The sequence below is a fragment of the Melospiza georgiana genome, chromosome 10, assembly GCF_028018845.1.
Source record: "Melospiza georgiana isolate bMelGeo1 chromosome 10, bMelGeo1.pri, whole genome shotgun sequence".
NCBI lineage: Eukaryota > Metazoa > Chordata > Aves > Passeriformes > Passerellidae > Melospiza > Melospiza georgiana.
This window is the reverse complement of record NC_080439.1, coordinates 6915335-6941656: the sequence shown is the minus strand read 5'-3', so window position 1 is coordinate 6941656 and position 26322 is coordinate 6915335. Positions and strand designations below refer to the sequence as shown.

Genomic DNA, 26322 nt, shown 5'->3' with positions numbered 1-26322 from the left:
AGCGGAACACCTGATCTTTGCAAAGTGAGTCTGACATGACTGAGTAATATCAGTTGCCTACATAGTCATTTTCACATGTTAGTCTCTAAAAGAAGCTTCATTTTTACAATTTGTCTAAAATACATAGAAATTACTGATTTGAAGTCAAGAATTACACTGACATTCTGACCATGAATGCTAACAGATTTAGAAAAGTGTTGTGAATTTCAAAATATTTTCACACCATGTCAATGAGAAAGGTGCACAATATTTCTTTATGTTGGATCTTCATAAAAAATATAGGCTTTGGTGGCATTATTTTCTCTATAACACACATTTTACAGAGGAGATAAAATTCTCAGCAGTAGTTTCTTTAAAAGAATCATATTTATTCTTGTTTTTCAGTTGACATTCAGACACAGATAGAGAAATGGGATGATGTCAGTTTTCATGGAGACAGGAGTAGCAAGGCTCACCCTTCTGCAGAGAGAACATCATCATCATCCAGAGCTCCATCAAAGGAGATTTTATGGTACAACTTTTTGCTTTCCTTAAAAAAATATTTCCAGTCCAGCTTTCTTAATTCACAGAGATGCTTGCTTGATAACAAATCATAATTTTAAACCTGTTATGGGGACATTAAATGTGTCCAAGCATATATTTTGGACAATGTGTCACAAACAAGTGCACAATAAAATGCCATTTTGCCAGCAATTTTAAATGGTGTGGAAAGTAGCAGGTGCAGTTACTTAATAAATGGTGGTGAGAATTCTACAGAGACATGCAGGGAAATCCTTTATTGTGGTGATTGATTTTTAGACACTGACTGAGGCACAGACTTGTGTCTTTGTCCAGCCTCAGTTGAAATGGAAGAGTGTGAGAGCACAAAGAAGGGCCCAGGCACTTTTGGTTAAGTGTTAGTGCAAGTTAAACAATTCAGTTGAAGGAAATAACCTGATTAATCACTGTCTGCTTGTGAACCTGAAGACACAGGGCAGTGTGTCCTAGTGCTGAGTGTGTAAATGCATTATTTCTAGGTCCACAGAAAACAGATCACAGTCTGAGCTGGCTAATGTCAAGAGTGCCTTGGACTCTGATTCAGCATCAGAATTAGAACTTGCACCTGCAATACAGGTAAGAGGGTTTGGTAGGTTTATTAACCATGAAAAGGCAAGGAGGAACTTCCCACTGGCTAACCACTGACATCCTGGGAGAATTGTTCATGGGATATTTTCAGTATCATCAGGGAAATTATCTTCACACACCTCTGAAATGAATAGGTTATGAAATTGAGTATGTCAGCACCTGAAACATTCAGAGTTTAATACTGCAGTGAACTGAGACTTTCCTGTACAGAGGGAAAAACTTCAAACTGCAATTCACAGCACCATCTTTTCTCCCCTCCCTGCAGCTCTGAAATTCAGACTTGTAGTGGTTCCCTACCCATATTAAATTCTATCCTTCGGGTCTCTTGGTCAGGCAGGAACCCCCAGAAGTGGGAAATTGCTGAGGAAAACAGGAAGCAATCATTGCAGCCATGTTCATTAGCAGTTTATCTCCACAGGTGGGGGAGCAGTGTGGTCACAGGACTTTTTCCTGCTGGAAAAGGAACTCTAATACCGAGGGCTCTGGGCTGAAGGTTTGTAGATTTGCCCAATTCCACTGTTGTATTGTGTCTTGGACAGGTCTTGTTGGAAATGATTGCTGAGGGTCGCATGCATGTATGCACACACAGGTACAAATATACACAAATACATTTATACGTGCATTCTGATAGGTCAGGCTGTTCACACACCTTCTTTGCTGCTTCTTACTTTTTAACTGAAAGACTTCAGCCATTGCCACTGGAAGGGGGAAGAGAGAGTTTTCTGGTGGATTGGCTTTTAGTTAAAAATAATTTTCTCACCTCCCACAGCTATTTTTAGGCATGAGGTTGAAAAGCCTTCTGTCAGATAGAAAATCTGGAAATTAATGAAAAATAATTGCCTCATTTAAAAATGGAAAAATGAAAAAAATGAGACGCTACGTGCCAAATGTGTATTCTAAGATTATACTTTTTTTTCCCCAGAAATTAGAAACAGAACCCAGTTATCAGATCCATTTTGGGTTTCTCTTAGGCAAAAACATGTTCTTTCCTTCCCTGCTGTCTCTACAATACAAACAGGGATTCTTTTTCTTCCCCTCTAGAAAGCCTCACACTAAGTTGTAATGCATGATACCTTCCCTTTCTCTACAATAGATTTGTACATCTCAGTAATGGAAAATACCTATTACACAGTGCCATCCACTTGAAATGGATGCTGTGTTCTCACTTGCTTTGGGCTGATATTGAAGCACCTCTGACCCTCTTTTAGGAAGCTGTTCCTCAGCCCAGCAGATCCAAATTCCAGCACATTTGTGCTCAACCAAGGTGTGTGTAAGCCAGGTAGACAGTCACAGGATTTAAATGCTGTGGCTTTTGTAAAAGCAATTACAAATCAGTGTATCTCTACTTTATAAGGTCTATTTCCTTTTTGTCTTCCACCAGAATAACTGCAGAAGCAAAAATCCACATTTTTCACTCAGTTTAAGTTCAGTCAGTTAAGGCTCCATAATATTTTGTAAAACAACTTCAAAATAAAAAAAACATGAAGTTGAATAAGTCAACTTGAAAAAAAAGCAGAGACTAAACTTCTTATCTGTTGTCTTGGTACATTTCATGTTTTGTTTCGGTTTGTCGTAACCTGCTTGTTTCAAACCTGTCGTCCATTCGAGCAACAAAATGTGAAATTAATAATGCAGAGAAATGACCTGAAGTGAGAATTTGCTCTTATTCTAGGTAGCTTACAGGGAAATGTGGTTTTGTTCACTGCCTGTTTCATCCTGCTCACACTTGGACTATCAGAGTTGTCAGCTCCCAGCACTCAGGCTCATCTGTCTTGACTGAATCCTTAATCTGCTTGCAGGGGAAATCACGTTAGGGCTTTTATCAAAGCATATGTTTTCCATACTTTGTCCTCTATAGGTCTTGTCTATCTCATTAAAGGGCAACCTTTGCAAATGCAACACATTCTGCCATACCCTAAAGATTTCATCTTGTCAAACTTGCTGCAGTTTTCCATCAGCAGTTTCCCAATCACCTCATCACTCATCTTTGACATGTTAGATTTAGCTCCTCAAAGTGAAATGCTAAGTAACTAGGTCATATTTTCATTAAAATTATGCAATCTTCTTAAGAAAATCCTTTATTTACCAGCACTTGTGCCAATACAAAATCCAAAAGACAAGCTTTGAACTACAAGGGAGAAATGTGTTTGAAGGCTGTAATGGGCAGTGGTCACTGGTGGCTGTCACTGGATGTGGCTTCTCAGCATTTACTCAGATCATACTTTATATATTATTAACTTTTAAGCTGCATTGGCCCAGAGTATCCTTGTTCTTTCTTTTATTTGCCATTCTGAAAATTTCCTTGTTACGCTTTTATTGGTACTGAGATGTCCTAAATGTTTGGGGGGAAAGGGGGATTTTGAAGGGTTATTTTTAATCTTAAAATTATAAACTGCAGAGGAAGATAATATGTTCCATTTTCTATGCATAAAGTCTGCTCATATTTTAACTCTTTAAATATTTCCTGTGCATTTAAAATATTTCAGCTCTCCAGGGCTGCCCCTCCACTCCCATCCCCTCTCCCTGGACCAGCAAAAAGCAGCAAATTTGGGGCTTTTCAAGGGGCTCTTCATTTCAGGGTGTCACAGCCCACAGTACAACTCTGCATTGTCTATGTGCAAATGCAGCTTATGTGGGTTTTTTAATGTACATTTAATGGAGGGGAAAATCTGTTTCTGTGGGGATGATGTGGGGACAAAGTGCCATGTGGCAGAGGAGGGGAACTCTCTGCTTCTTGTCCTCTTTCCCCTCTGTGCTGCCCCTAGAAGCTCTCTCTGCCCTTCTGCAGTACAGCTCAATCTGAATATCCTCATTTACAGCATTGTCCTTGACCCAAGGAATGGCAGTCACTGGAAACAAATGGGTAAAAAGCAGAAGTAATCAAACTGTTTGCAGGAGCCAAGTCATAAATAATGAAAAGGCCAGGACCATAATTAGAGCCTATCAATAGAGTCCTGTGTCAAGGAAAACAAATTTAATTCCTTGATCGGATTACAGGTTGAGTTGATAAATCTTGATGTGTGATACTCTACAAGAGTTTTGAATTAATATGTCATATTCTGCTTGTAAAATTGGCACGACACAATGTGAAATAAAGCAGTTGTTAAACAGATTAAAACTGGCCAACCTGAGGGCTCAGGAGCAGTAGTTATTTACTAGGAATTGTAATCACACAGGGATTGTTCTGGGATTCCAAAGACAAACAATATTCTTCAGTTGTATTGATCTGAAAATAAACATGCAAGCAAATTCCTCAGAGAATTTCCATATGATGCAACAGTGGAATAAAAAAAAATAAGGGGTATGTAAAAAGGAGCTGGTGATCAAGGCAACTGTATAAATACATATTGCAATACAATTCCTTGGAAAATCACACATTTCAGAGCAAGAATGCAGGCTCTGCTTACAACACTGTGCTGGAAAGCAGTTTGAAACAACAGGAGTGTTCCCTGTGCAGTACTGGGGGAAGAGGAATCTGTAGAAGCAAACATAATTAGTGGGAGACAGGAGATCACCTGATTTCTGCATAGAGAAGCAGCGAGACAGGTGCTGGAATAAAGGGTTCATTTTGGTTGTCTGGATGGCTATAAAAAATAAAGGGGGAGAGTAAAAGTGACACAAAAAGGTTAAAATCTGAATATTTCATATTGAGAATTTTTAATATTTTTATGCTTTTATATTAATAAATGTCCTGATATCACTAAAACCTGATTAAAATCATCAGTATCTTTCTGCAGAGAAAATAAGGAGTATTTAAAAAGTATGGAAAAAAAAAGAAGTAATAGAGAAACTGAAATTAAAATTAATAAGAGAAACAAGGAGGGCAGTTAAACAAATTGCAAACAAAGTGATGACATTAAGGTCTCTTGATAACTTTAAATTAAACCCAAGCAACTTTCTCAAAGAAATTTATTCCAGACATCATTTTGGTTCCATGGATGTTGACAGACAAAGGCCATCATGTGATACACTGACAAATGAATTATCTGAACCAGTTATCTCTTCTGCTTTATTAATCAGTAAAGGAACTGTTTTATATATAGGACTGCGTTTTGATTTGTTTTCAATGACAACCTGAAATCTCTTCCTGCCCTCACCAAAGGAAAATAGTTTTTTATAAACATGGACTAGAGGAAGAAGATGTGAAAGCAGAAGCAATAGATCCTCAGTGTGGACATTCCCTCACTCTGAGTTTCCTGTCAGGGCAGAGTCCAGAGGCCAGCACAGGAGAACACTCACAGTGCCCACCACCACCACGAGCTGCTCACAGAAATTGTGTTGTACTCTTGTTTGCTTACCTTATGTGTTTCATCCACTCAATGTGCATTTCACTCATTGCTCTCTAACTGAGAGACCAAAGCCTCAGGAACAAAACAGAAAACCTAGGGCTCATTTGACAAATGAATGTCATCTTTCTAGGAAAAAAATCCATGTGTGTACAACCACAGAGAAGTGTGTTTGACCATACATCACATGTGACAAATGAGTGTCAGATGTTCCATCCCAGCAGAGCCCATTCCAACTTTTGCAGAGACAGCTCAATGAGTCTGATGTGATCAAAATTAGTCTTTTAGCAGTGTGGTTCACAGAAATTTGATATTTCAAGTACAGTCATCAGAAATATAATCAAGGAAATTAATGCAATTGGAAGCATGGGCACACAAGTGGCTAATGAGTTTAACCTCTTGACAAACACTGGGGAAGGGATTAGCAGTCAGAGCTTTGTTTAGCAAGATTAGGCCACTTTGTGCTTTTTCTGCCATCCTTAAATATTGTTTGGTTTTGTACAGTGCCTTTTGTAAAAAAAAAAAAAAAAAAAAAAATTGTTTTTAGAAAAAGAACAGGGAAAAAGTTACTATGTGCTTCCAGTGGGATTGACCAATAGTATGGTACATAAGAGAGATGCTGATTGTGAAAAGGATTTGCCCTTCCAGTGATATCCAGGGCAAACCTGGCTCTCCAATGTGATCCCAAAAGAAAACCTGAAAGAAAACCACAAAATGTGCAGGGAAAATAAAATGTTGTCTTCCTGGTTCATAGTCAGTGGAAAGCATCACCACAGTCATAGTGCAGAAGGAAAAAGGAAGGTAAAAGTCTTATACAAATAGTCAGCTCTCTCCTTTTGTAGTCCAAGCCTTGCATTGCCTTTTCTTGTATGTCTCTTTATCTTTCACACATCTTGAGTGAACTGAAAAATCTACAAAAGATAAATTACTCTGCTTCCCATGAGAAGTGGGAACTCTGCTACAGCATAAGAGAATTCAGAGGAATTCATGCAGGGAAAGAAGTAGTTTTCCCCAAGAAAAAGGTTATTTGGGGCTCTAGACAATTGAGGAAATAAATCAGAAGTGTGACAGAGGGTCTATCATCCCTTTCTGATTTATTCTTCTATTTTTTAGGCACGGTCAAGTAAGGAGCAGCGTTGGGGAACACCTCTTCTCTCCAGAAATCACTCCTTGGAGGAGGAATTTGAAAGAGCAAAGGCAGCTGTTGAGGTATTACTTCATTTACTGTTTTCATTTTCAGCTGAAGTTCTACAGATTTCTTTTTTATCTTGCAGCACAAGCAGAGGAGAGATTTGGAATTGGATTATTTAAAACAGAGGAAAGATGCAATTCCTGGAGCTATTAATTTAAAGTAGCAACTTGTCTTTTTTTAAAAAAGGAAAACCAAAACACAGAGCTATAAAAAAACATTAGAGATAATCAAGTTTTTAAGCTGGATTTTTATTGGTAGAGCAAATGGCTGAATGCCCCATAGATGTAGCTAATTCCAAACCACAAGTAAAAGAGGGAATTGTGTGCCATCAGCTCTTTACACCCAGACACAAACCAAGTTTCCCTGTGCAACCAGAGCTCAGAATTACTGATGAACAGCACAATTACCTGCTGTAAAGCAGAGCTGTGCAGAAGCACCAACCCTGCACCATTTTCACATTTTTACAACCAGTGGCAGAATGCTTAGCACAGGAGTATTCTTATTTCCTGGTAAATCTATTTGGTTTGAGAAGATAGAGGTATTTGGATAGTTCTCCTATTTCACTTCTGGGGTTTTTTTCACTGACTTCTACATTTCCAACATCTAAAACATCTCTTGTGTGTTGTCCTATACCACTAGTCCAAACTGATCCTGCCTAAACACAAAGTAGAACACGGGGTTTTTTAGCAGAACTTCACAAAAAATTTGATATAAGAATTGATCTGAAGCATCATTATCTTCATTATCTTCTTAGGGGTTCCCATTACCACAAAGAGCCAAGACAGCTCCATTCCAGCAAGGACAGAATTTCAGGCTAAATTATGTAACAGCCACTGAAATGAGTTCTTAGGGTGCAGAGGATGAAGCTGTGAAACTAGTTCCTCAAAACTGGTTATTTTTAGCATTTTTAGCACTGCAGGCTCATTAGTCTCCAAACCATCTAGAACACTGTAGGGATGTTTGAGTTTAAATTTAAATTTTAGTCATGTAGTTTAATACTCTTCTAACTCTAGTTATAGACCATTCTAATTCCAGTGTTGAAAGCTGAACTATTCTAGACTAATATTGGCTGATGAGAAACAAAACTATGCCTAAGTCTGATACTGGCTTCTAAATAGAAAGAGGATTTCTTGTTGAAGTAATTAATCTGATTTGTAGGGGTTTTTTTCATTGTATGCTATGGTAAGATGCAGGTACCATGGATTTCTTGTGCTTCTGCCACGGTTTCTTGGGATTATATTGCACACACAAAAAAATCTGGTCTCAGCATACAATGCTAAAATGCACAAAATCAGTAAATTAACTCTTTCATAAACCAAGCACAGAAGGTAATTTTTCTTTCCAGATCAAATAAATTCTTCATCAGCAACTGCTGGTGAGGCACAGGAGATGTTTCTGGTGTCACACATCCCACACCTATTTGCTCCTGGCAGGAAAGGAGGGAACTGCTCTCAAATTGCCACTGCTGGAGATGCTTTAGATGTTCTTTCTTGCTGATCCTCAGGGTGGGATGTGCTGGGCTGAGAGCTGGGAAGGCAGCACAGGGAATCTCATGCTGAACATCTCAGTGCTGGTGGTTAAGCAAATGATGACAGAACTCCTGCAATTGCCAGAAACTTGTGTGGTGGGGAGTTTCCAGACACTCACAGTAAAAAAATGAGTTGAGTCCAACAACAGATTACAAGACATTATTGAATTGCTGTGCAGAGTAAAGTGAGGAGGAGAATATATTGTAAAAAACCCCAAAACCCTACAGACTAAAAGGTCGTTCTGAGGCAACAAAGACAGGTTGTTAAAATACTTTAAAATGCTCTCAAAAATGGCTATTAAAAAGAATTAAATTAAATGTTTCCCCAGCTGTAGCTGGCAGGCTTAAGTTATTCTTTCTGCTTAAAATAGAACCTTGGGCCAGGTAGTTAAAATGTAAAGGAAAGGATTCTTCAAAAACTCACAGAGCAGTTATTTCCATTTGCATCTGAAAAGAGCTGAATTTTCATCCTAGCTAAAATGAAGTAGTAAGAAAGCTGGAGTGATTGAAATAAATTGGAGCCCATCTCAGAAAGATTAGTTCTTTCTTAAGCAGAGAATAGATACAGGTCAAAAATTCATTTTTTAGGCTTTGGACGTTTCTATGTAATATTCTTCAGTTGGGAAAGCTCCAAGTGGGAAGATTAGCCAGAGAACTGATCAAGAAAAGGAAGTAAATCTGAGGTTCTTGGTGGCCTAGTTCGAAAGGAATTAATTAACAATTCAGTAAATGAAGACACCAAACTTTATCCTCCACCCAGTATTCACCTCAGCGCTTGGGGAATGGTTTTAAGATGTCAAACTTTGAGATTAATGAAGATTTGTGAGGTAATTCTTTCTTAAGAAGGTTTAAAGATGTCTGTGCCATTGGGGAATCTTTTAAGAATAAAGTGGTGAGTAAAATAGATTTTTTACTAGAGAGGGGGCAGATTCCCTTGCAGTGTTTGGGTGCTTGCAGACCTTGCTACCTTTTCTGTTACTCTGGAAATTGGTTTTGATTTTTGCCTCATGATTTTTTTGTCTCAATATTTTCCAAGTTCCATAAGAACACAATCCTTCTGATAATTAGCTCTGTTTCACCAAAAATATGTACTTTTGAATTTTTTAAAAATTCAAAAGTATGGGGATTCAAAAGTAGGATGGGGATTCAGATCCATCCTGTACTTCTATTCCATTAAAACAATTGTTTATTATACCACCATCTTACCAGTGATGAGATAGAATAAATAAAAATAAAAGCAAGAAGGTACAAAAACTTCCAACTGAGAATTCTCAGAGATGGGAAAAAAAGCTGTTTTGCTATTTTCTTCTTCCACATTTCTCTGATTAAACTGCAGATGCCACACTGTTTTGTGAGCTTATGCATAAGAAATTTTGGGCTGTCCTTCCCAGCATCATTTTATTTACAACACAATGTCACATGAACCATCTGCTGTATAATGTACTGCTCTGAAGCATCAGAGCACATTACAGCTAAATTATGTGACAATAGGAGGAAAAAGATGGGATTAATTTGTTCTAGCCTAGGAAAACACATTCCAGGACCATCAGCTTTGTGGTTCCCATGAGTGCTGGTTGGATCCTTTCTGTACCTACAATATTCCTGTCTCACTATTTAGACATTTCTTTGGATGGGCCTAAAACTGGCCAAACCATATGTTTAATTAGGAACCAGGAACTTGAGTCATTCAGATGCATTTCATTTGATATTCTTTCAAAACACAGTGGGAATCTTTGCCTTGATAAACATTTTTTATCTCTAAACCTCAGTAAAATTTTCAGATTTTGTTTCAAGAAGATATGAGCTAAGGAAATTTTACCTATTTAAGCACACAAGTTTAACTTACTGGGTTTTTCACATCAAAGAGTATGGTAATGCAGTAATTCAGAGAACAATGACAGAACCTTGCTCATGAATTGGTCAATGAGCTATATTTCAAATTAATTTTTGGCAATACAGGACAGGAAAAATTCCAGAAATTATGACAATAGGTAAATTTATAAATACTTCCCCTGCCCTCTTTCATTGGATCATAGGAAATAAAGAGCCTGGGAATATTTTGCCTCCCATTTGTTTAACTGCTTCAGCATATTTTTAAATACTAAGAGTAAAAATAGCCTTTTTGACAAAATGCAGAATTTTCTGCTTGGAAGAAGTCAGATGGTATGAACATTTTCCTGGTTGTCATTCCTCTTAACTGCTGCAGATGATCTGAGAATGTGTTAAATGTGTTCAACTGGGCTGAAAACTCTTGGTTTATCCAAAGTACTTTGCCAGCCTTAAGGTGGCAAAAACATTGAAATGAGGTTAATTGGCACTGGTGGTGTAGCAAATGGAGCTAAAATTAGACCTAGGAGCCTTGATCCAAAGCCAGGTTTCAGAAAGGCTTAATATTAATTTAACCCTCCTGCCACTGAAGTCAAGGAAAAAATTGCTACTAAAGGCAGCTGAAATAGACAGGCCTTGAGCAAAACCTGTAATATTTCCAATATTTACAATTGTAATATTTCCAATTCTCCTCCTCAAGGACACTGAACTGCTCTGCCGTTGACATTGGTGCCAGCGCTGGGTCAGGGCCTGGTCCAGGTGCTCAGGGCAGCTTTGCTGTGGCTGTTTCAGACACCCCTTGTGCTGAACATCCTCAGAATTCTGCCTGGCCCAGACCTCCCCTTATCCCTGCAAAGTCACTCTGGGTCCCGTGTCCAGGGAGTGCAGGATGAGCTGAGAGAGATTACAGCAAAGCTGGTCTCATTGCATTTCCCCCCTCCTTTGACTCTGTAAATGGAAATTCAGGGTGCCTACTTGAGCGCAGAGTAATTCACTGGGTTTTTACATAGAGTGAACTTCTATGAGATTTATAAATATATAAATATATAGATATATATAAAATATATAAATATATAATTTAACAGCAAAATTTGAATTTAAGACCTAAATCCACTTGCTTACTAACCACAGAAATATTATGTGATATTTCCACACCATTGATTCATAAGGAATGCATTTTTGTCAGAAAAATGCAAGCAAAAATACTAATTAAAAAAATTATATAAATGTATACATATATAATATATATAAACGATGATATAATAGATAATAGATAATAGATAATAGATAATAGATAATAGATAATAGATAATAGATAATAGATAATAGATATGAATATTTATATATCTAATTATTTCCATAAATTAATCTGGCTAAATAAGGCCATTACTGATTAGTTTTCAGTACTTGTATTAATTTTTATCTGAAGGAAAGGAAAATTTTCACATCTTCAGCTCATGCTGAATCTCAAATTTACTGCTAGTTAAACATGATCACATAATTTTTATTTCCGTGCTGGGCAGATTTGTGCTGAACGAGAATCAGTTGATGGAGGCATTTGTTGAACAGGATCTTTTTGGGGGTTCAATTGCCTCTGGTCATGGCTGCTAAGAGTTAAAGAGGGAGTGATCTGATTCATGCTCCCAGCCTTTTCAAACCCTAAATGGACATTTCAGTGCAATCTCACAACTCTTTATATGAAAGTATTTTCTTCAAGTCTGGAATGAGAGCAAATTCTGAAGTGGTGTAACAGAGTGGTCAGGGGCAGTTCACTGCTATTACCTGGAGTGAAATCTCCTCTCCAAGACTGAATGATTCCCAACTTATTTCCTTTAGCACGGAGCAGAAACCTTCACAGATCCAATAATTGCATGATTCAGACAATCCTGAATTTCTTCCTGAATGGAGGACAGCTTGCTTTCCTTTTCCCCAGCACCTAAGGAGGTTTACAGCAAGCCATGCAATCACATTTTAAGTTCTATTTTTCCAGTCATGCCTGGCTGTGGAGCTGCACCAAAGCTGTCAGCCTTATAACAAACCCTCACACAAAACTATCTGGAGCAGTTCACAAAACCTTCAATTAATTTTGATTAGCACCGTGCTCTCAAATGGTTCTGTCTAAATCTAAATCTAAATCTAAATAGATATATTTGTGCTGTTGTCTTTGATATAAATAAGCTGAGAAACTGTGCCCCCAGTGCTGTCAGCTCACTGAAACACTGGCCATGTCCTTGTAGGAACTGGAGAATTTTGGAAAGGCTGGTAGTGCTCTGCAAATACTCTGCTCTGGATCTCCTTCTCAGAGTCCCATGACTAGTGTGTGGAGGCTGAAAAAGTAGCACCTTAATTTGGCTTCTCCCCTTCCATAATTCTATTTCTGTTTCTTGGCATCCTTTCCTAGTAGCCACAGTTGTTCCCTCCCTCTGGTCGTTGCTAATCTCATTCCTTGTCCTAAATCTCATCTGTTTTTCATAATTTCTCCTTCTCTTGTATGAGCATTTTTCCCTCATCTTTGAGCTGAATATTAATCTGACTGTATGATTCTGTGATCTCTTGTAGATCCCTTTCTCAGCAGAGTATACAATTCTCCACTATGTCAAAAAGCCCAATTTGTACATCCCTTGCACAAACACCCTCTGTCTAAGCTTGGCATTTCTCTTTCTCACAGCTGAAAATTATGCTGAATATACCAAAGCAAGCAATGCTTGCTCTCTTTCAAGCTGTTTTATCTATTGTTATTCTTTTGCATATGCACTTAGTTGATTTTCCTTTTTTTTTTCTTTCTTTTCTTTATCCAAGGACTTGCAGCATTGATTGCCTTCAAATTTTATGTAACAATTTGCTGTTAGCATCAATAAGATGTAGTGTAAGCTGCTGCAAATCCTGCTTCAAACAGGACATACACTGCCTCTGAGATAAAGAGTGCTCTGTTGACAAAATGCATTCCAATATAAGAGATGAGATTTAATTATCTGGAACTCCAAACAGGAGCTGTAGCATTTCAGTCCATGTGATTATTAATAGAATTAATACTGCTCAGCAAAATTGACACTCAGACCACTGGTAGAAAGAAATTCAAAAGTTGTTTAAAAAAAAAAAAAAAAAAACAAAGAAACCTTTAGTTTGGAGGTTTTTGTTCATTTTCTCTTTTCCTCCTTTTCTTGTAGTCTGACACAGAGTTTTGGGATAAAATGCAAGCAGAGTGGGAAGAAATGGCTCGCAGAAACTGGATTTCAGAGAACCAGGAAGCACCAGGACAAGTCACCATCTCAACCATTGAGAAGGTAACACCAGGTTTTTATTGCATCTCCCCTGAGCAGCTTTGAGATGAGCCTCAGGTCTACCAGGGGACCCAAGGAAAGTCTTTGGACATGAAAGATAATTGTACCCCAAAGAGCTCATCCTCTTTAATTGCCTGTGGGTGGGGCAGATTTGGAAGACCTTGCCACAGTGGGAATCTGTTTAGGCTTGCACACAGCCTAAATTCAGCTGAAGGGATCACAAAGTAACTACCGGATTTATGAGCACTTTTGAAATCAAGCACTTAAGGAAAAGCACCGAATAAAAATACCTGGGATGACACATTCAAACACTGTTGAAGATAGAAATTATGGAGATTCCTTCTCCTTTCTTCATTCCTTTCACTCCATATTTAATTTGATTTCTATTATGCAGCTGATATTACCACACACCCTTTACACTGCAGTGACGAGAGAAAAAGGCAAAACTTCAAGGAATACTAAAACAAACTCAGGTGCTTGCAGCACAGTTGTGTCTCTGGAAGGTTAATTGAGGATTTCAGGATTTTAGCTGAGCAGCTGTGAGGTTATGAGCACTGCAGGGATTCAGCTGCTTGGTGTGTTCTTTACCCCCACTTTGGATGTCCTGGGCTCAGAGGTTCAGCTCTGCTCTTGGGCACTGTGAGATGTTGACATTGCCTGTGGTGGAGAGCCCGGCACAAGCACCACTATGTACAACTGCAGAGCTAAATTAAAAATAGAGAGCAGAAACAGAAATGCCCGGTGATGTGACTTTTTCCACTTTTTGTCATTGAAATCCCACGGGGGGAGCTGGTGCCATTTCCACAGAGCAAAGGTTGTTTACACCATTTGGAAAGCAGTGAGTCACTGCATTTTTTAGACTTGTCATTCCCTGCAACTTGCCATTCACCGCGGCTCCATTATCTCTCTGCTCCAGGGTTATTATTTCCACACTGACAATCCCTTCAAAGACTGGCCTGGTGCTTTTGAGGAAGGACTGAAAAAAATGAAAGAAGGTGACCTGCCTGTTACAATCCTGTACCTGGAGGCTGCAATTCTCCAGGAGCCCAACGATGCTGAGGTATTCACTGCTCTGCCTTCTCCTGGCTAAGGGAAAGGGAGCTCCCTGCAGCAGGGAGAGAGGGAGTGATTTCTGGGCTCAAACCTGTGCCAGGCATGACTGACTGAAACATTGGATTCCAAGGGTTATGAATTAGTGTGTGCCTTTAAATAGATAACAATGAGTTCTTCACTGGATGAGAATCTGGTTTTGAAATATTGTTGTTTGAAGTATTTCAAACCTTCCCTTCACATCCTGATATTTTCAAACTGTCTTGTAAACACTGCTATCGAAAGATGAATATTTTTGATTTAACAAGACTGTTGAAAAATTTTTAAAGTTACATAAATTTCTTCAATGTTGCTGTTTTCGACTGGTTTATATTTAAAGTCTGTTTTCTGTAAAATGTTAAAAATATTTATGCTGTATCTAGGGCTCTTTGAATCTCCTCCTACATTAAATTAAACAGCATACTTCAAAAAGTCAGAGAATCCCAAGCTCCCTAGAAACCCCTAATATCTAATATACATATAATATATTTAGAATAACCCCTATATATAATATAAAACTAAATAATTCTTCTTCTTCTATATTTTCCATAAAATTGAAGCAAAATTTAAATTGTACAGAAACTCAAATTTAAGAGATCAGGATGTGATTATACACTGACAGAATGCCCATACATTCATTGACTATGAATATTTATTAGCCCCAAAGATATTCAGAACTGCATTGATTGGGACTGTTGGTGTGCACACTGTAGAAAAATCTGTGTTTAGTGCTGGACATATCTGCTGCTTTTCCTCACCCCTGTGTTTAACAGTGATATTGGTTGTAACTCTGCAGCTGGATAAATGTAACAAACTAAATTGTTATTATTATTATTGCAGGCCTGGCAGTTCCTGGGTATTACACAGGCAGAAAATGAAAATGAGCAGGCAGCCATCGTGGCCCTCCAAAGGTAGAGGGAGATCTGTCCTAAACCTGGGGTCTGATGAGTGCTGGGTATTGGAGACCTGGGGATGTTTAATGCCATTCCTACCTTGGAATGAGAAGCATTTATTCAGCAGAGTAGAGCATTGACAGATATAGAAACTCCCAGTGACTTCAGAGGGATGACTAGTGATTGATAGTTCTGTTTTATTAAATAAGTGAAATATTTCATGGAGTAATTCAAGTACATGCACAAAAGAAAAGTTACGTTGCCTAATAAATACGAGTTAGGCACGATGCAAATGAAGTGCCTTTTTTACATTCCAGCCACTTGGCATGTTTTCTGTAGTCTGTCCTCTAATGAAGAGGTTTTCTTAATTGGAGTGAGCTCCCTTCAGCTGCTGAATGTTAAACTGCCAACACTTTTAGGTTGATGGAGATGTAAAGATCACAGAATTCTTGTACGTAAAATGTGAGCTCCAAAACATCAGCATTATTATTATTATTATCTTTCTGTAATGGTTTTTTATGTTTCCATTTGAAGCAATATTCAATTGCATCAGCACTGGTAACCATGAAGTAATTTCTCCTAAGGATACTCAAACTTGTTTATGTGTGCCCTATTAGCTTACCTGGATAGAAATCCAAGGGGTTGCCTGATTTAGGAGCGAAAAAACCCCAAACTGCTCATCCCCAGTTTTCAAAAGAGCAACAGTGATAATTGTGATTTTCTTCACATGGAATACTTTGGAACAATTCAAGCATTGTGCTTGGCTGCAGAAATATCTCAATGTATTTTTTATTTTCTGCCTAGGTGCTTGGAATTGCAGCCAAACAACCTGAAAGCCCTGATGGCCCTGGCTGTGAGTTACACCAACACTGGCCATCAACAAGAGGCCTATCAAGCCCTGAGAAACTGGATAAAGCAAAATCCAAAATACAAGTACATAGTGAGAAGCAAAAAAGGGTCCCCAGCACTGACAAGGAGGATGTCTAAGACAGCAGATGAAAGGTAAATGAAGTGGAAATCCTCACAGTGGAAATACCAATGATAACCCTAGAACTGGTGGTGTCTGCTGTGTCCCCTTGTTCTGTAGAAGTCCAGCCTGTTCTCTATATTGGAAGAACATGTCTCTAATAGCAGGAGAGGGAAGCCAACAGGGAACATTTGATTTAATGACTGAAGGCTTTATCTTTTATGCCATCCCTGGAAGTTAAAAAAAAAACCCAAAAACACCAAAAAAACCAAAAAAACCCGCAACCAAACAACAGCTTAAAAAGGATGTTTCTCTTCAAATTCCATCCCTTTCCTCCACCCCTGTCTCCTGCCTTTCTATTCCCACATCCTGCACCTTCATCCTTCAGCTGCTTCCATATCCATACTGAGCCTAGCTCTATGACCAGCTCTACCTGTGTGTGTTTTTCCTACTGTTCACTCTTCCTGCTGTTTTCCATATCCCAGCCCAGCAGAATCCAGGAATGAGCCATTTTACAGTGCAACATGGGTTCTCTGAAAATATTGGGAGGTGGCACCTGCTTGTTTAAAAGCTGTTGTGGTTCTAATCAAGAGACAACACAGCCATTTGATTTATCTTGGCCATCTTAAATAAAAAAAAATCATGATTTGGCAGCCCCTCATCATGATTTCATGAGAACCATAAACAAGTACCTCTGGACTGTGAGATGCATAATAAAGTCATTAAAGGCATAAACATGATTTAGAGAACCAAACCACTCAGGCTATCTCACTGCTTGTCATTTTGAAGACAGGCCTTATGTTTCACCCTCATCACTTACAAGTCTTGGCTTGACAAGATAATTTCATATGCGTAAAAATAAAATATGCAGGTTCTGCTTAATTGCTAAGTGTGTTATTCTACTTTGGCTTCATCCTGCTGACATCTGGTGCTGTCAGTGCAAAGGTTTTAAGAAGCTACAGTGGGCACAGAAGTCTTATGTTTTGGCATCTTTCTTCAAGGGTCTTGGCTGGTCCCTTATGTATTCCTCTTAAAAATACTACTATTTTTGCCAGTAAACAACTGTTTTATGTCTGAGAAATTAATCTAATTTTAATAAGAATAATTGAATAATTTTAATAAACCTTCATGTCATTCCACTTGAGTTTATGGCTGTACTTTGACTTCATTTCATAGATGAACTTTTTTTATTTCAGACATAAGTTTACAACAGCACCCTGAAATAAACCTTTGTCATGATGAAGAAGCTCATTCACAAATTTTAGTAATTTAACACTTCTGATAAATCCACTACAAAGATTTTAATTTCAGGCTATGCAATCAACATCGGAATATTTGTAAATAACTGTAAGTTATGTTTCTCCCTTGTCTAGCTCATTGCTTGAAGAAGTAAAGGATTTGTACCTGGAGGCTGCTCACCAGAATGGTGATATGATAGACCCTGACCTGCAGACAGGACTTGGGGTTCTTTTTCACCTGAATGGAGAATTTAACAGAGCAATAGATGCATTTAGTGCTGCTTTAACTGTTCGACCAGAGGTACATTTTTAACTTTTACATTTTTTAAAATTTAGCTTTACAGGCCATTTCCACTTTCCTGTCTGGATCAGGCTATTATTAATGACATGTCACTTCTGCTATTAAAATTTTAAAACCCAAAATAGAAATGTTAATTACAAGACATAATTAACATGGTCATTCTTCTGTTTAGGAGCAGATTTATGCATGTCCAATTCCTACCTGTGTGCTGATTAATGATATTAAATACATAAAATTGCTTTTGATCACGAGTCAGAGCCTCACATTCCTTGCCAATTAAGATACAATACTACTATTTTATGCAGTCCTCTTCCTTTGCAAGCAAAAATGAGACATTATGTCTGGATTTTGACACCTACAGTAGAAAAGCCATTTTCTCCCCAGGACTATACCTTGTGGAACCGCCTTGGGGCAACCTTGGCAAACGGGGACCGCAGTGAAGAAGCTGTGGAAGCCTACACAAGAGCTCTGGAAATCCAGCCTGGCTTCATCAGGTCCAGGTACAACCTGGGGATAAGCTGCATCAACCTAGGGGCATACAGGTGAGCATAAAAGATGTGTGAACAAAGAGTCAGGCATCACAACTGCCAAGGGAAAATTCATTCTCAAGCTGGAGGCATCTAAGAAAAAAATAATCAGAATATAGCTACATAATCTCAGCTATTGTAAAATGTTGTCATATCATTTTACAGAGGACGAAAATGCAGTTTTTTAGCTCTATGTGTAAGTACTCTTATAATCAGTGGGATTGTTCTTGCACTTAAAATAGTCCTGCTCTTAAGAGCCTCTGTAAAAGAAAATGTAAGAGCCTGTCTTTTAAAGGAAAACTTGAGTTAAACTGCTTCTAGTAGGGCCATCAAAGACATCCTACAGGAATGAAAGTGATATTCAAGATGATATTCCAGGGTCCCAGCTGTCAGGGTGAGACAGGGAAGATGAAGGGGGGGAGTTTGCTGCAATGCAGACAGTGCCCCCAAATGTTTGGGTAGACTGAGTTTTGTGTTACCCCAAGCCAGGCCCTCCTGTTTGATGAAAATCAAGCAAGAACAACACATTGTATTATTTTACCTTGTAAAATAGTGTATTTAAGCCTGGCATGGAACTTTAGAAAGTTTGCCTGTAGTTGTTAAGCAAATTATAATGCTTGTTTCTTTTTTCTTTTTCTTCTTCCCTACAGAGAGGCTGTCAGCAACTTCCTCACTGCTCTCAGTTTGCAAAGGAAAAGCAGGAATCAGCAGAATGTTCCCCACCCTGCTCTATCAGGCAATATTTGGGCAGCACTTCGGATTGCTCTGTCTATGATGGACCAGCCAGAACTATTCCAAGCTGCCAATGTGGGTGATCTAGACATTCTCTTAAGAGCTTTTAATCTAGAGCCGTAATAAAAAGGATTCACAGATTGATTAAATTGTATTAGGAAACAGAGAACTTTTTTATTACTCATCCCCAAATGACCACATTTTCCAAAAGATCATGACTGTAGATCAGTAGGGGAATTCCTTCAGACATTATTCATAAAGGGAAAGTTCAAAAGCACAAAAATAGTGTAAATAAATTCAAAGTCAAAGGGTTGAAATGAGCTGTGGCTAATTGGACAAAGCCCTGAACTAGATGAAATAACAATTTCTGAAGAATCTCCATCCCATGCAAGCTATATCTCTCTATAAACATACAGCTGTAAAAAGAAAAGTATCTTAAGAAGAAACCTAGATAATGGTTATTGCACCTTAGAATGGCAAGCAGTGCATCCAAGGAACCTGCTTAGTAGCTCATTGCACTATGCTGACACCACTTTGCCCCACACTGGGGATTCCCTGTCCTTTGGTTTCTTTGATGAAAAATCTTCCCAAGGTCCATTTTTAACACAGCTCTGAAAACAGATACATGTATAGGGATGTGTTTTGTTTTGAATGTATTTATTAGCTGGCAATCAATGTTTTGCTTCCAAAGGTAACTGGATTAATTTGGGCCCAGTTCTGCAGGCTCATAAGCCATGGGCAGTGTCAGGAGGAGCACAGTCCATGCAGGGCTATGGGCTGAGGCCAGGTACATTTGGGGAAGCCAGGTGTTGCCAGCAGAAGAGGCAATTTGCACTGGAATTGTTGCTGTTCAAACCAGCTGTCCTTGATCTGGGACAGTCTGAAGGAGCTCATGGCAGGGTCTGCACCTTTCTGTGTACTTAATGCACTTTAATCTTTCTTTTTGTAAAATAGTGCTATGCTTTTCTTTTAGTCACCAACAATGGAATGTACAGGATGGCCTTGTTGGCAGAGAGGACCAAATATAATTTCCTGAAATGTAGTGAGAGGATTCTCAATATTTTTATGTTTAAAAATGCAAATACAGTATAAACTGCATTAACAGCTAGAAAGATTATTATATGCATCCATCAGGTACTGCACATATACATGCATGTGCATGCACATACATGTTGAATGCAAATTATGTCATTTCAGAACATAAAAAGCTACAGATCTTTGTTGCAAATGAAGAAAAATATTTGTAGGAGTTACTGCCTGCAGACCATGCTCAAGTGAAAACTTTCCCTGAAGAAATTGGTCTGTACAGTGCTTGTAGGATTGAGACCAAGGCTCCATCCTGCTGTTATGGCAAACAGCAGCAAAAGTCTCCACGACCTCCATGGTACCAGAGAAAATCCTCAGATAGCACCAGTATGTGTGGCTGCTCACAAATGTGTACATAAACACACTATTTTCATTTTCCCTGGCTGGATGAATGGGGAGCAGGGTTGGGGCAGTACCAATCCCTGATGAATGGATGGATTCAGCTACAATCAAACACATTTAGCTCAGGGTGAATGTGTCAATCAAAAAAGGCAGAGAGATTTTTAGGAGGTGATTTTCAGTTGCTGATATTTTAAATATTTTTCTTGAATAGCAAAAGATAAAAAGTGTTATTGCATGTGTTGATCAGGAATTCAATTTGCAGAGTAGCTATGGAAATGTGTTAAAGTGGGACAAATAGCACATTTCCTATAAACAACATTAGAAGAAAAATCCAGCTCAGAGGTCTAAAAAAAGAAATCCAACTGCACAGATCACAGAGAAAGATGCTCTGTGGGAGTTGGACAGTTTCACCAGTACAAACCTAAAGTTTCTTGCAGCTGTCTGTTATTTTGAGCCACCACTTGAAGGAAAATTCCATGTTAAGACAGTGTAATCACTGCATCTAATCACCATCTATACGTTGTTAAATACAAATAATTGTCATTAGGAAAATAAAAGTCTTACTCTTCACTCTCTCCCACTGAGTAGAGATGACAAAACAGCCACCAAAAGTTTTTGAGAGTGCTGTATTAATTCCTTATTTACACATATGTTTCTGTTTACCTATCAGGTGTTTCATAACTGATTCCTGCAGCTTTCTCTGAGGATGGGAGTGCTGGGAATGTCACTTTGGCTAAGTGGGCTGCTGTGTGCATATCTGCTGACAACAGTTTGCTCTTTTGCTTTGACAGCGATGTGTGATGACAGCTCTTTATTGATAAGGCAGAGCAGAAGGTGCAGTGCAATTGAATCTGGGAAGTGATAAGAGAGAAGGGAGGCAGCTTTGAGGAGAGGCTGTAAAGCAAAGGCATATGTGCTTAGGTTTTGCTTGATGCCCTGCCATCACACAACTTCTTCTAGGATATCCTTTGTGCTGGGGTGTAGGATAATCACTGCTTATGCAGAGGAATTAGCTGTTCAGGGACTTTATTTTTGTATCTTTGAAATTAACAACAACAAGAAAAAAGTATTTCTCAGAGTCAGAATGACAAGGGGTATTTGATTCTTGTGGCAGTTCACTAAACATCTCCTCCAGCCTGTGGATGAGTAACACAGAAATCATCAGGAAAATGTTATGCAAGTCCAATCCTCTCCAAAAAGAACAGACTAGGGAGGTAGCTCTTGGTTTATCCTGGGATGCACTGCTGAAAACTGCATTTATCTGCTGACACATGTCCACACCCATGGGACTGGCAGGAGCTGTGTGTGTAACCTTGAGACAGCTCAGCAGGGCTGGATTCTGCAGCCCAGGCAGGCTGAGCCCCCAGCCCACCCCAGCTCTGATCCCAGCTGCTCTCTCTGCTGCAGTTAGCCTGTGTGCCACTGACAGAGGCTAAAGCAGAGCAGATGAGAGGGGACAGGGGCACATCTCACACAGCTCTGGTCACTGTGGGGCAGTGCCCGGAGACTGAGCTCACCTCACTCTAACAGGTCAAGCCCAGCAACTTTTGGGACTTCTGGGCATTCCTTGGGATCCTGGGCTTTATCATCCTCCTTCAGCCCCCTCTGCCAAGCACTGCCAGTGCAGCAGGCAGGATTAGAGACAGCTTTGAGCTGGCCTCCTCTTGGCTTTCCTTAAATATTCAGGACAAGTCTGTATATTTGCCTGAAACAGCAAAACGTGAGGAGGCTGCAGCATATTAACAACCTGAATAGAAAATTCATCTCCTTGTGCTTCTAACCAAGCACGAGGTGGGATAAAGATAAATAAGGCGGGTGCTGAACAGTAGCAGATTGAGCCTGAGAGTGAGAGACAGCAAATCTGGGTCCTGTTCTCAGCACTCCCTGGGAGCTCGACCAAGCCAAAGCCTCCTGCCATCCCTGACCTGCCCAGGTGTGCAAGGAGGGAAGGAAGATGGGAGCAGCATTCCCAGCACTCCCTGGGAGCAGGGGGCAATCACTGCCTCCCACTGCAGGGGCCAGGTCACCCTCCCCTGGGCAGGAAGGTGACACAAACACAAGGTTGCTCAGGTCTAGGGAAGCAGCTTCACACAGAAACTACTGATTTCAGCAGAGGAGAGACTCAGGCATTTCAGGATGCTGTGGAGCATCCATGAGGTGAGGCCCAGTTAGAGTGCTGCAATGGTGTATCACCATGTCCCACTCCTCTTTCCCTTTCTTGTTACTCCTCTCTTTTTCCAGAGGTGATTGATCACTGCCAGGCAACTTATTCCAAGTTTTTGAACGAACTTTTTTTTTTCTACTTTATATTTCATGCAATTAAAAAAAAAAAAAAAGTTTTCCTAAGTTTTCCTAACCCCAGCTTGGGACTGTCCTTGTCCTCTGCAAACTTTAGGAATAGTTATGACCTAGAAGCCTGATCCATCAAGCTGCTGAACCTGGAAGCCTGGAGTCTGCACTTTGCATGACCAGTTCACATGCAGGGGTTGCAGGAGAGAGCTGGCTCTGGTACCACTGCAGGTGCTGAGCAGGAATCCCAGGGACTGTGCAGGGAGTGAGACTTTGCCATGAAGGCAAAGGGCTCTTGGCTGCCTGACCTCTTTGAACTGGGATGACACAGGAGCCTGGTGGCCACAGGCTGCTTTATGTCAGCTTGAAGAACCAATCTGACTTTTAGGCACCTACATAAACATACCTGTGTCTAGTGGGGTTTCCTTATGATCTGACAAATCACAGCACTTGTAAAGACATCGAGGGGGAGGTTCAAATGACACAAAAGCTCATGTGACAATATTGCATGCAACTGCATTAACCAGTAACCACTCTGCAATACTAACCCCCAGCATGCAGCAATGCTACCTGAGCATGTGTTTAGAGAATGCATGCAGGAGGCTCACACATAGGCTATTCCTAAACTATTGATTCACATCACCTGTGGAATATTTTACAAGTCCTTTGCATCTGCCAGACTCATATCTGAGTTGTTCATATTACCTGTAATAGGTTAGACCAAACACAGAGCCCTTTTAAAATCCCCTCCTTAGAATTCATTGTGTGTTGTGGGTTTCACTGTTGCTCCAAGTGTTTAATTAATAACAGACATCTGTATAGCAGCTTTTGCAGACATATTTTAGTCCTGCTTTTTAGTCCTGAGAGCAGGACCCTCTCAAGAATTAAAAAGCTAAATCTGCACAGCTTTCACAGTGAAGCTGGGTTGTTTGGATTTTCACATTTTCACCTCTAGTCTCAACCACAGAAGAGCCAGCTATCCCAGGAATATCCACAGAGCACTCCATGGCAGAAATAACAACAGCTGTCCTCACTGGTACAGCCAGAGCCTGAGGCCTCAATCATTGTCTGCTGGAGCCAGTGAGAAATGGAGCAGAGCATAAATTGGTTGTAGATCTCTTTTGCCCAAACTTGCATCTGCAAAACAAAACATATTAGTTATTTTCGCATGAATTACCTGCACAGTTGAAAAAATGTGATTTCTGGTCACCAGTGTTGTCAGCTTAGCAGTCTGTACAGTGAATCTATGTAATAAATGTTAATAATATACCAAGTATTCACAAAAATGGTAAGACAAAATGCACTGCACATTGTGAAAAAAAATGGTGGATATGCAATACAGTATTATCTACTATTCAAACCTTACCTAGGCTAGAATCAGATTCCTTCATTATGGTTCTACTGATTTTTGGACTGGTGAAATAAATCAGAGAGAACAGGAGTGCCATGCTTGAAGAGATCACTGACTCTTTGAACAAAGGTAGGAAAATGAAAAATAGGCATGTCAGAGAATCCATGGGAAGCTTCAGAGCCTCAGCCCACAAAGTAACAGGTATTAGGCAAGGTAAAGAGACAGAAGGAATCTAAATTTTCCTACAATATGCTGTAACTTTACAAATGCTTGCAATATGTGACAGCCCATTGAGCAAGCTTGCATGGTCAAGACTTGATGTGCTTTGATCTCTTTTCCCCTTCTACATTTACAGAATGCCATTGACATTGGCTGAACCTTTAATTTAAATAGCCTTTTTAATATCAGTAAGCTATTGTAAATTCAGGAAAATAAAAAAAAATTTATAAATATATTTTATATATCAGAGTATAACATATCTAGAGTAAAATAAAACTATATAGTTTTGAGAGGCATTCTGTGTGGCTTCTTCTATATGCTGTAAACTGTTTGAAAACCTTTGCAATCTTGCATCAGTTCTTTTGGCTTTATTTTTAAGCCAACATAGAGGAAAGAAGAGATTCCAGGGTTGGCAGATCCTTTCACCTGGGCCATCTGAAGAGCCCTGCTGCTGCTGCACAGCCTTGCAGAGCTCCCTGGCTCCGTGGGGCAGTGCAGGGCAGGGCTGGGCAGCACTGCCCCAGGTGGGAGCTCAGCCCCACACCTGAATGTTTACATTCCCTTACCAAGGCTCACACTGACCCAGATTCAGAATCTGAATGTAAGAACTTACTGGGTACAAGGTCAGTTTCTTACCACAGGTAACTCTGCCTCTGTATGCTTCGTGCATTATCAGCTGTGTATAATATTAAACACAGACTATAGTTTACTGATGCTTTAATTTGGTGTTTCCCTGCACTGCTGTTCAAAATAACCTATTTCCTCAAAAAAGAATGATGTGCATACTGGATGTGTTAAATTTATTAAGGTCATGGATGACTATTTGCAAAGCACCACACTTAATGTAGTATTTTTGTACTGTAATGGAAGCATGCCTTCCTTGGGTTCTTTTCCACATATTAAATTGTATTTATTAATTGTATTTATAACTGTGCAATTTTTAAATATGTTTTAAAAATAAACTTTGTCTGTGGCTTCAAATATATCAAAATCTCTTTTCAACTTGAAAGGGTCTTGACTTCAATTACTTAAACTGAAAAGAGGGATCTAAGTCTCCAACTAAAAGGATTTTTTCAATGAGGTATTCTATTCTATTGTTTACCAATTGAACATACTTCTCTGCTTAAAAGTTAAGTTCAGAATATGCTTTTGTTCTCATTTTTCCTAAATTCATTGTTTCTCTGAGGCAGAGTTATTTTTAGAATTGATTTTTATTTTGACATGTTGCTCAATTATACTTACAACTCAAATTTATACCAGCTGAGGCCTGGCCCAAAGGGCTCTGCACATTCAGCCCATATGAGGAAAATGGGAAAAAAGAAGATAAGAATTTTTCCTGAAGGCTGTACAATAATTAAAACAGAAGTAATAATATCAGAAACCAACCTTTATGAAAAGCAAAGCCAACATGCAGTGACTGAAATCACTACTCAGGCAATTTCCCACATACCACTGTAGGAGCTGGCTCTCAGCATTTCCCAGTTCTGTCCTCCACGGGATGAGGTGAAAGTGCTGACAAGGCTGATGTCATTCCTGCTCTGTGTTTCTGCTGTGAGACACCAACATCAGCACAGACACGAGGGATAAAAATTCCTGTGCGCTGCTGTGGACAGGAAAGCTGACAGCCAAGCAGGGGCTGGGACAGTGACAGCACAGGACCATGGAAAAAGCAGGATTCTCTCCATGGACATGGGGCTGCTCCAGAAAACAAACAGAACACACAGCCATGGTTTGCCTGCAGAAGGAAAGCTCTGTCAGAAAAAACAACTGGCAAAAACCTATGGCTTTAACCAGAACCTTCCACCAAGGAACAAAAGGGAACAGACACACAAACCACACTAACCCTTAGTTTAGGACAAAATTAACTGTGGGCTCTTGACACTGGTGTGTTCTGCTGGAGATATTAAAGCTAGTTTAGTTCTTTTTGCTAGTTTAGTTCTTTTTGCCCAAAGGCACTGACAAAGCAGCAGCAGCAGGAAAAACCTTTGGTTGTGTGCTCCAGATCAGGAACACAGCACTGCTGTCCTAAAGCCAAAGGCAATGGGAGAA

The 26322-nt window shown here is 39.4% G+C and overlaps 1 protein-coding gene across 9 annotated transcripts in view; it reads left to right on the top strand.

The window, feature by feature from the left end:
* The window catches only part of PEX5L (peroxisomal biogenesis factor 5 like), a 102521-nt gene extending 77257 nt beyond the window's left edge, over positions 1–25264 (top strand). For 5 of the 9 annotated variants that reach the window (XM_058031619.1, XM_058031625.1, XM_058031621.1 and 2 more), the window contains 11 exons: positions 385–511; positions 1017–1113; positions 1544–1618; positions 6525–6620; positions 13126–13242; positions 14156–14299; positions 15169–15239; positions 16026–16223; positions 17562–17727; positions 18112–18269; positions 18905–25264. In XM_058031619.1, coding sequence (XP_057887602.1) covers positions 385–511; positions 1017–1113; positions 1544–1618; positions 6525–6620; positions 13126–13242; positions 14156–14299; positions 15169–15239; positions 16026–16223; positions 17562–17727; positions 18112–18269; positions 18905–19109 — 1454 coding nt within the window. In that variant the 3' untranslated portion in view covers positions 19110–25264. The remainder of the gene's footprint in view (positions 1–384; positions 512–1016; positions 1114–1543; positions 1619–6524; positions 6621–13125; positions 13243–14155; positions 14300–15168; positions 15240–16025; positions 16224–17561; positions 17728–18111; positions 18270–18904) is intronic. The other 4 variants (XM_058031628.1, XM_058031624.1, XM_058031627.1 and 1 more) reach the window with 1 other exon arrangement.
* The last annotated feature ends 1058 nt before the right edge of the window (positions 25265–26322 follow it).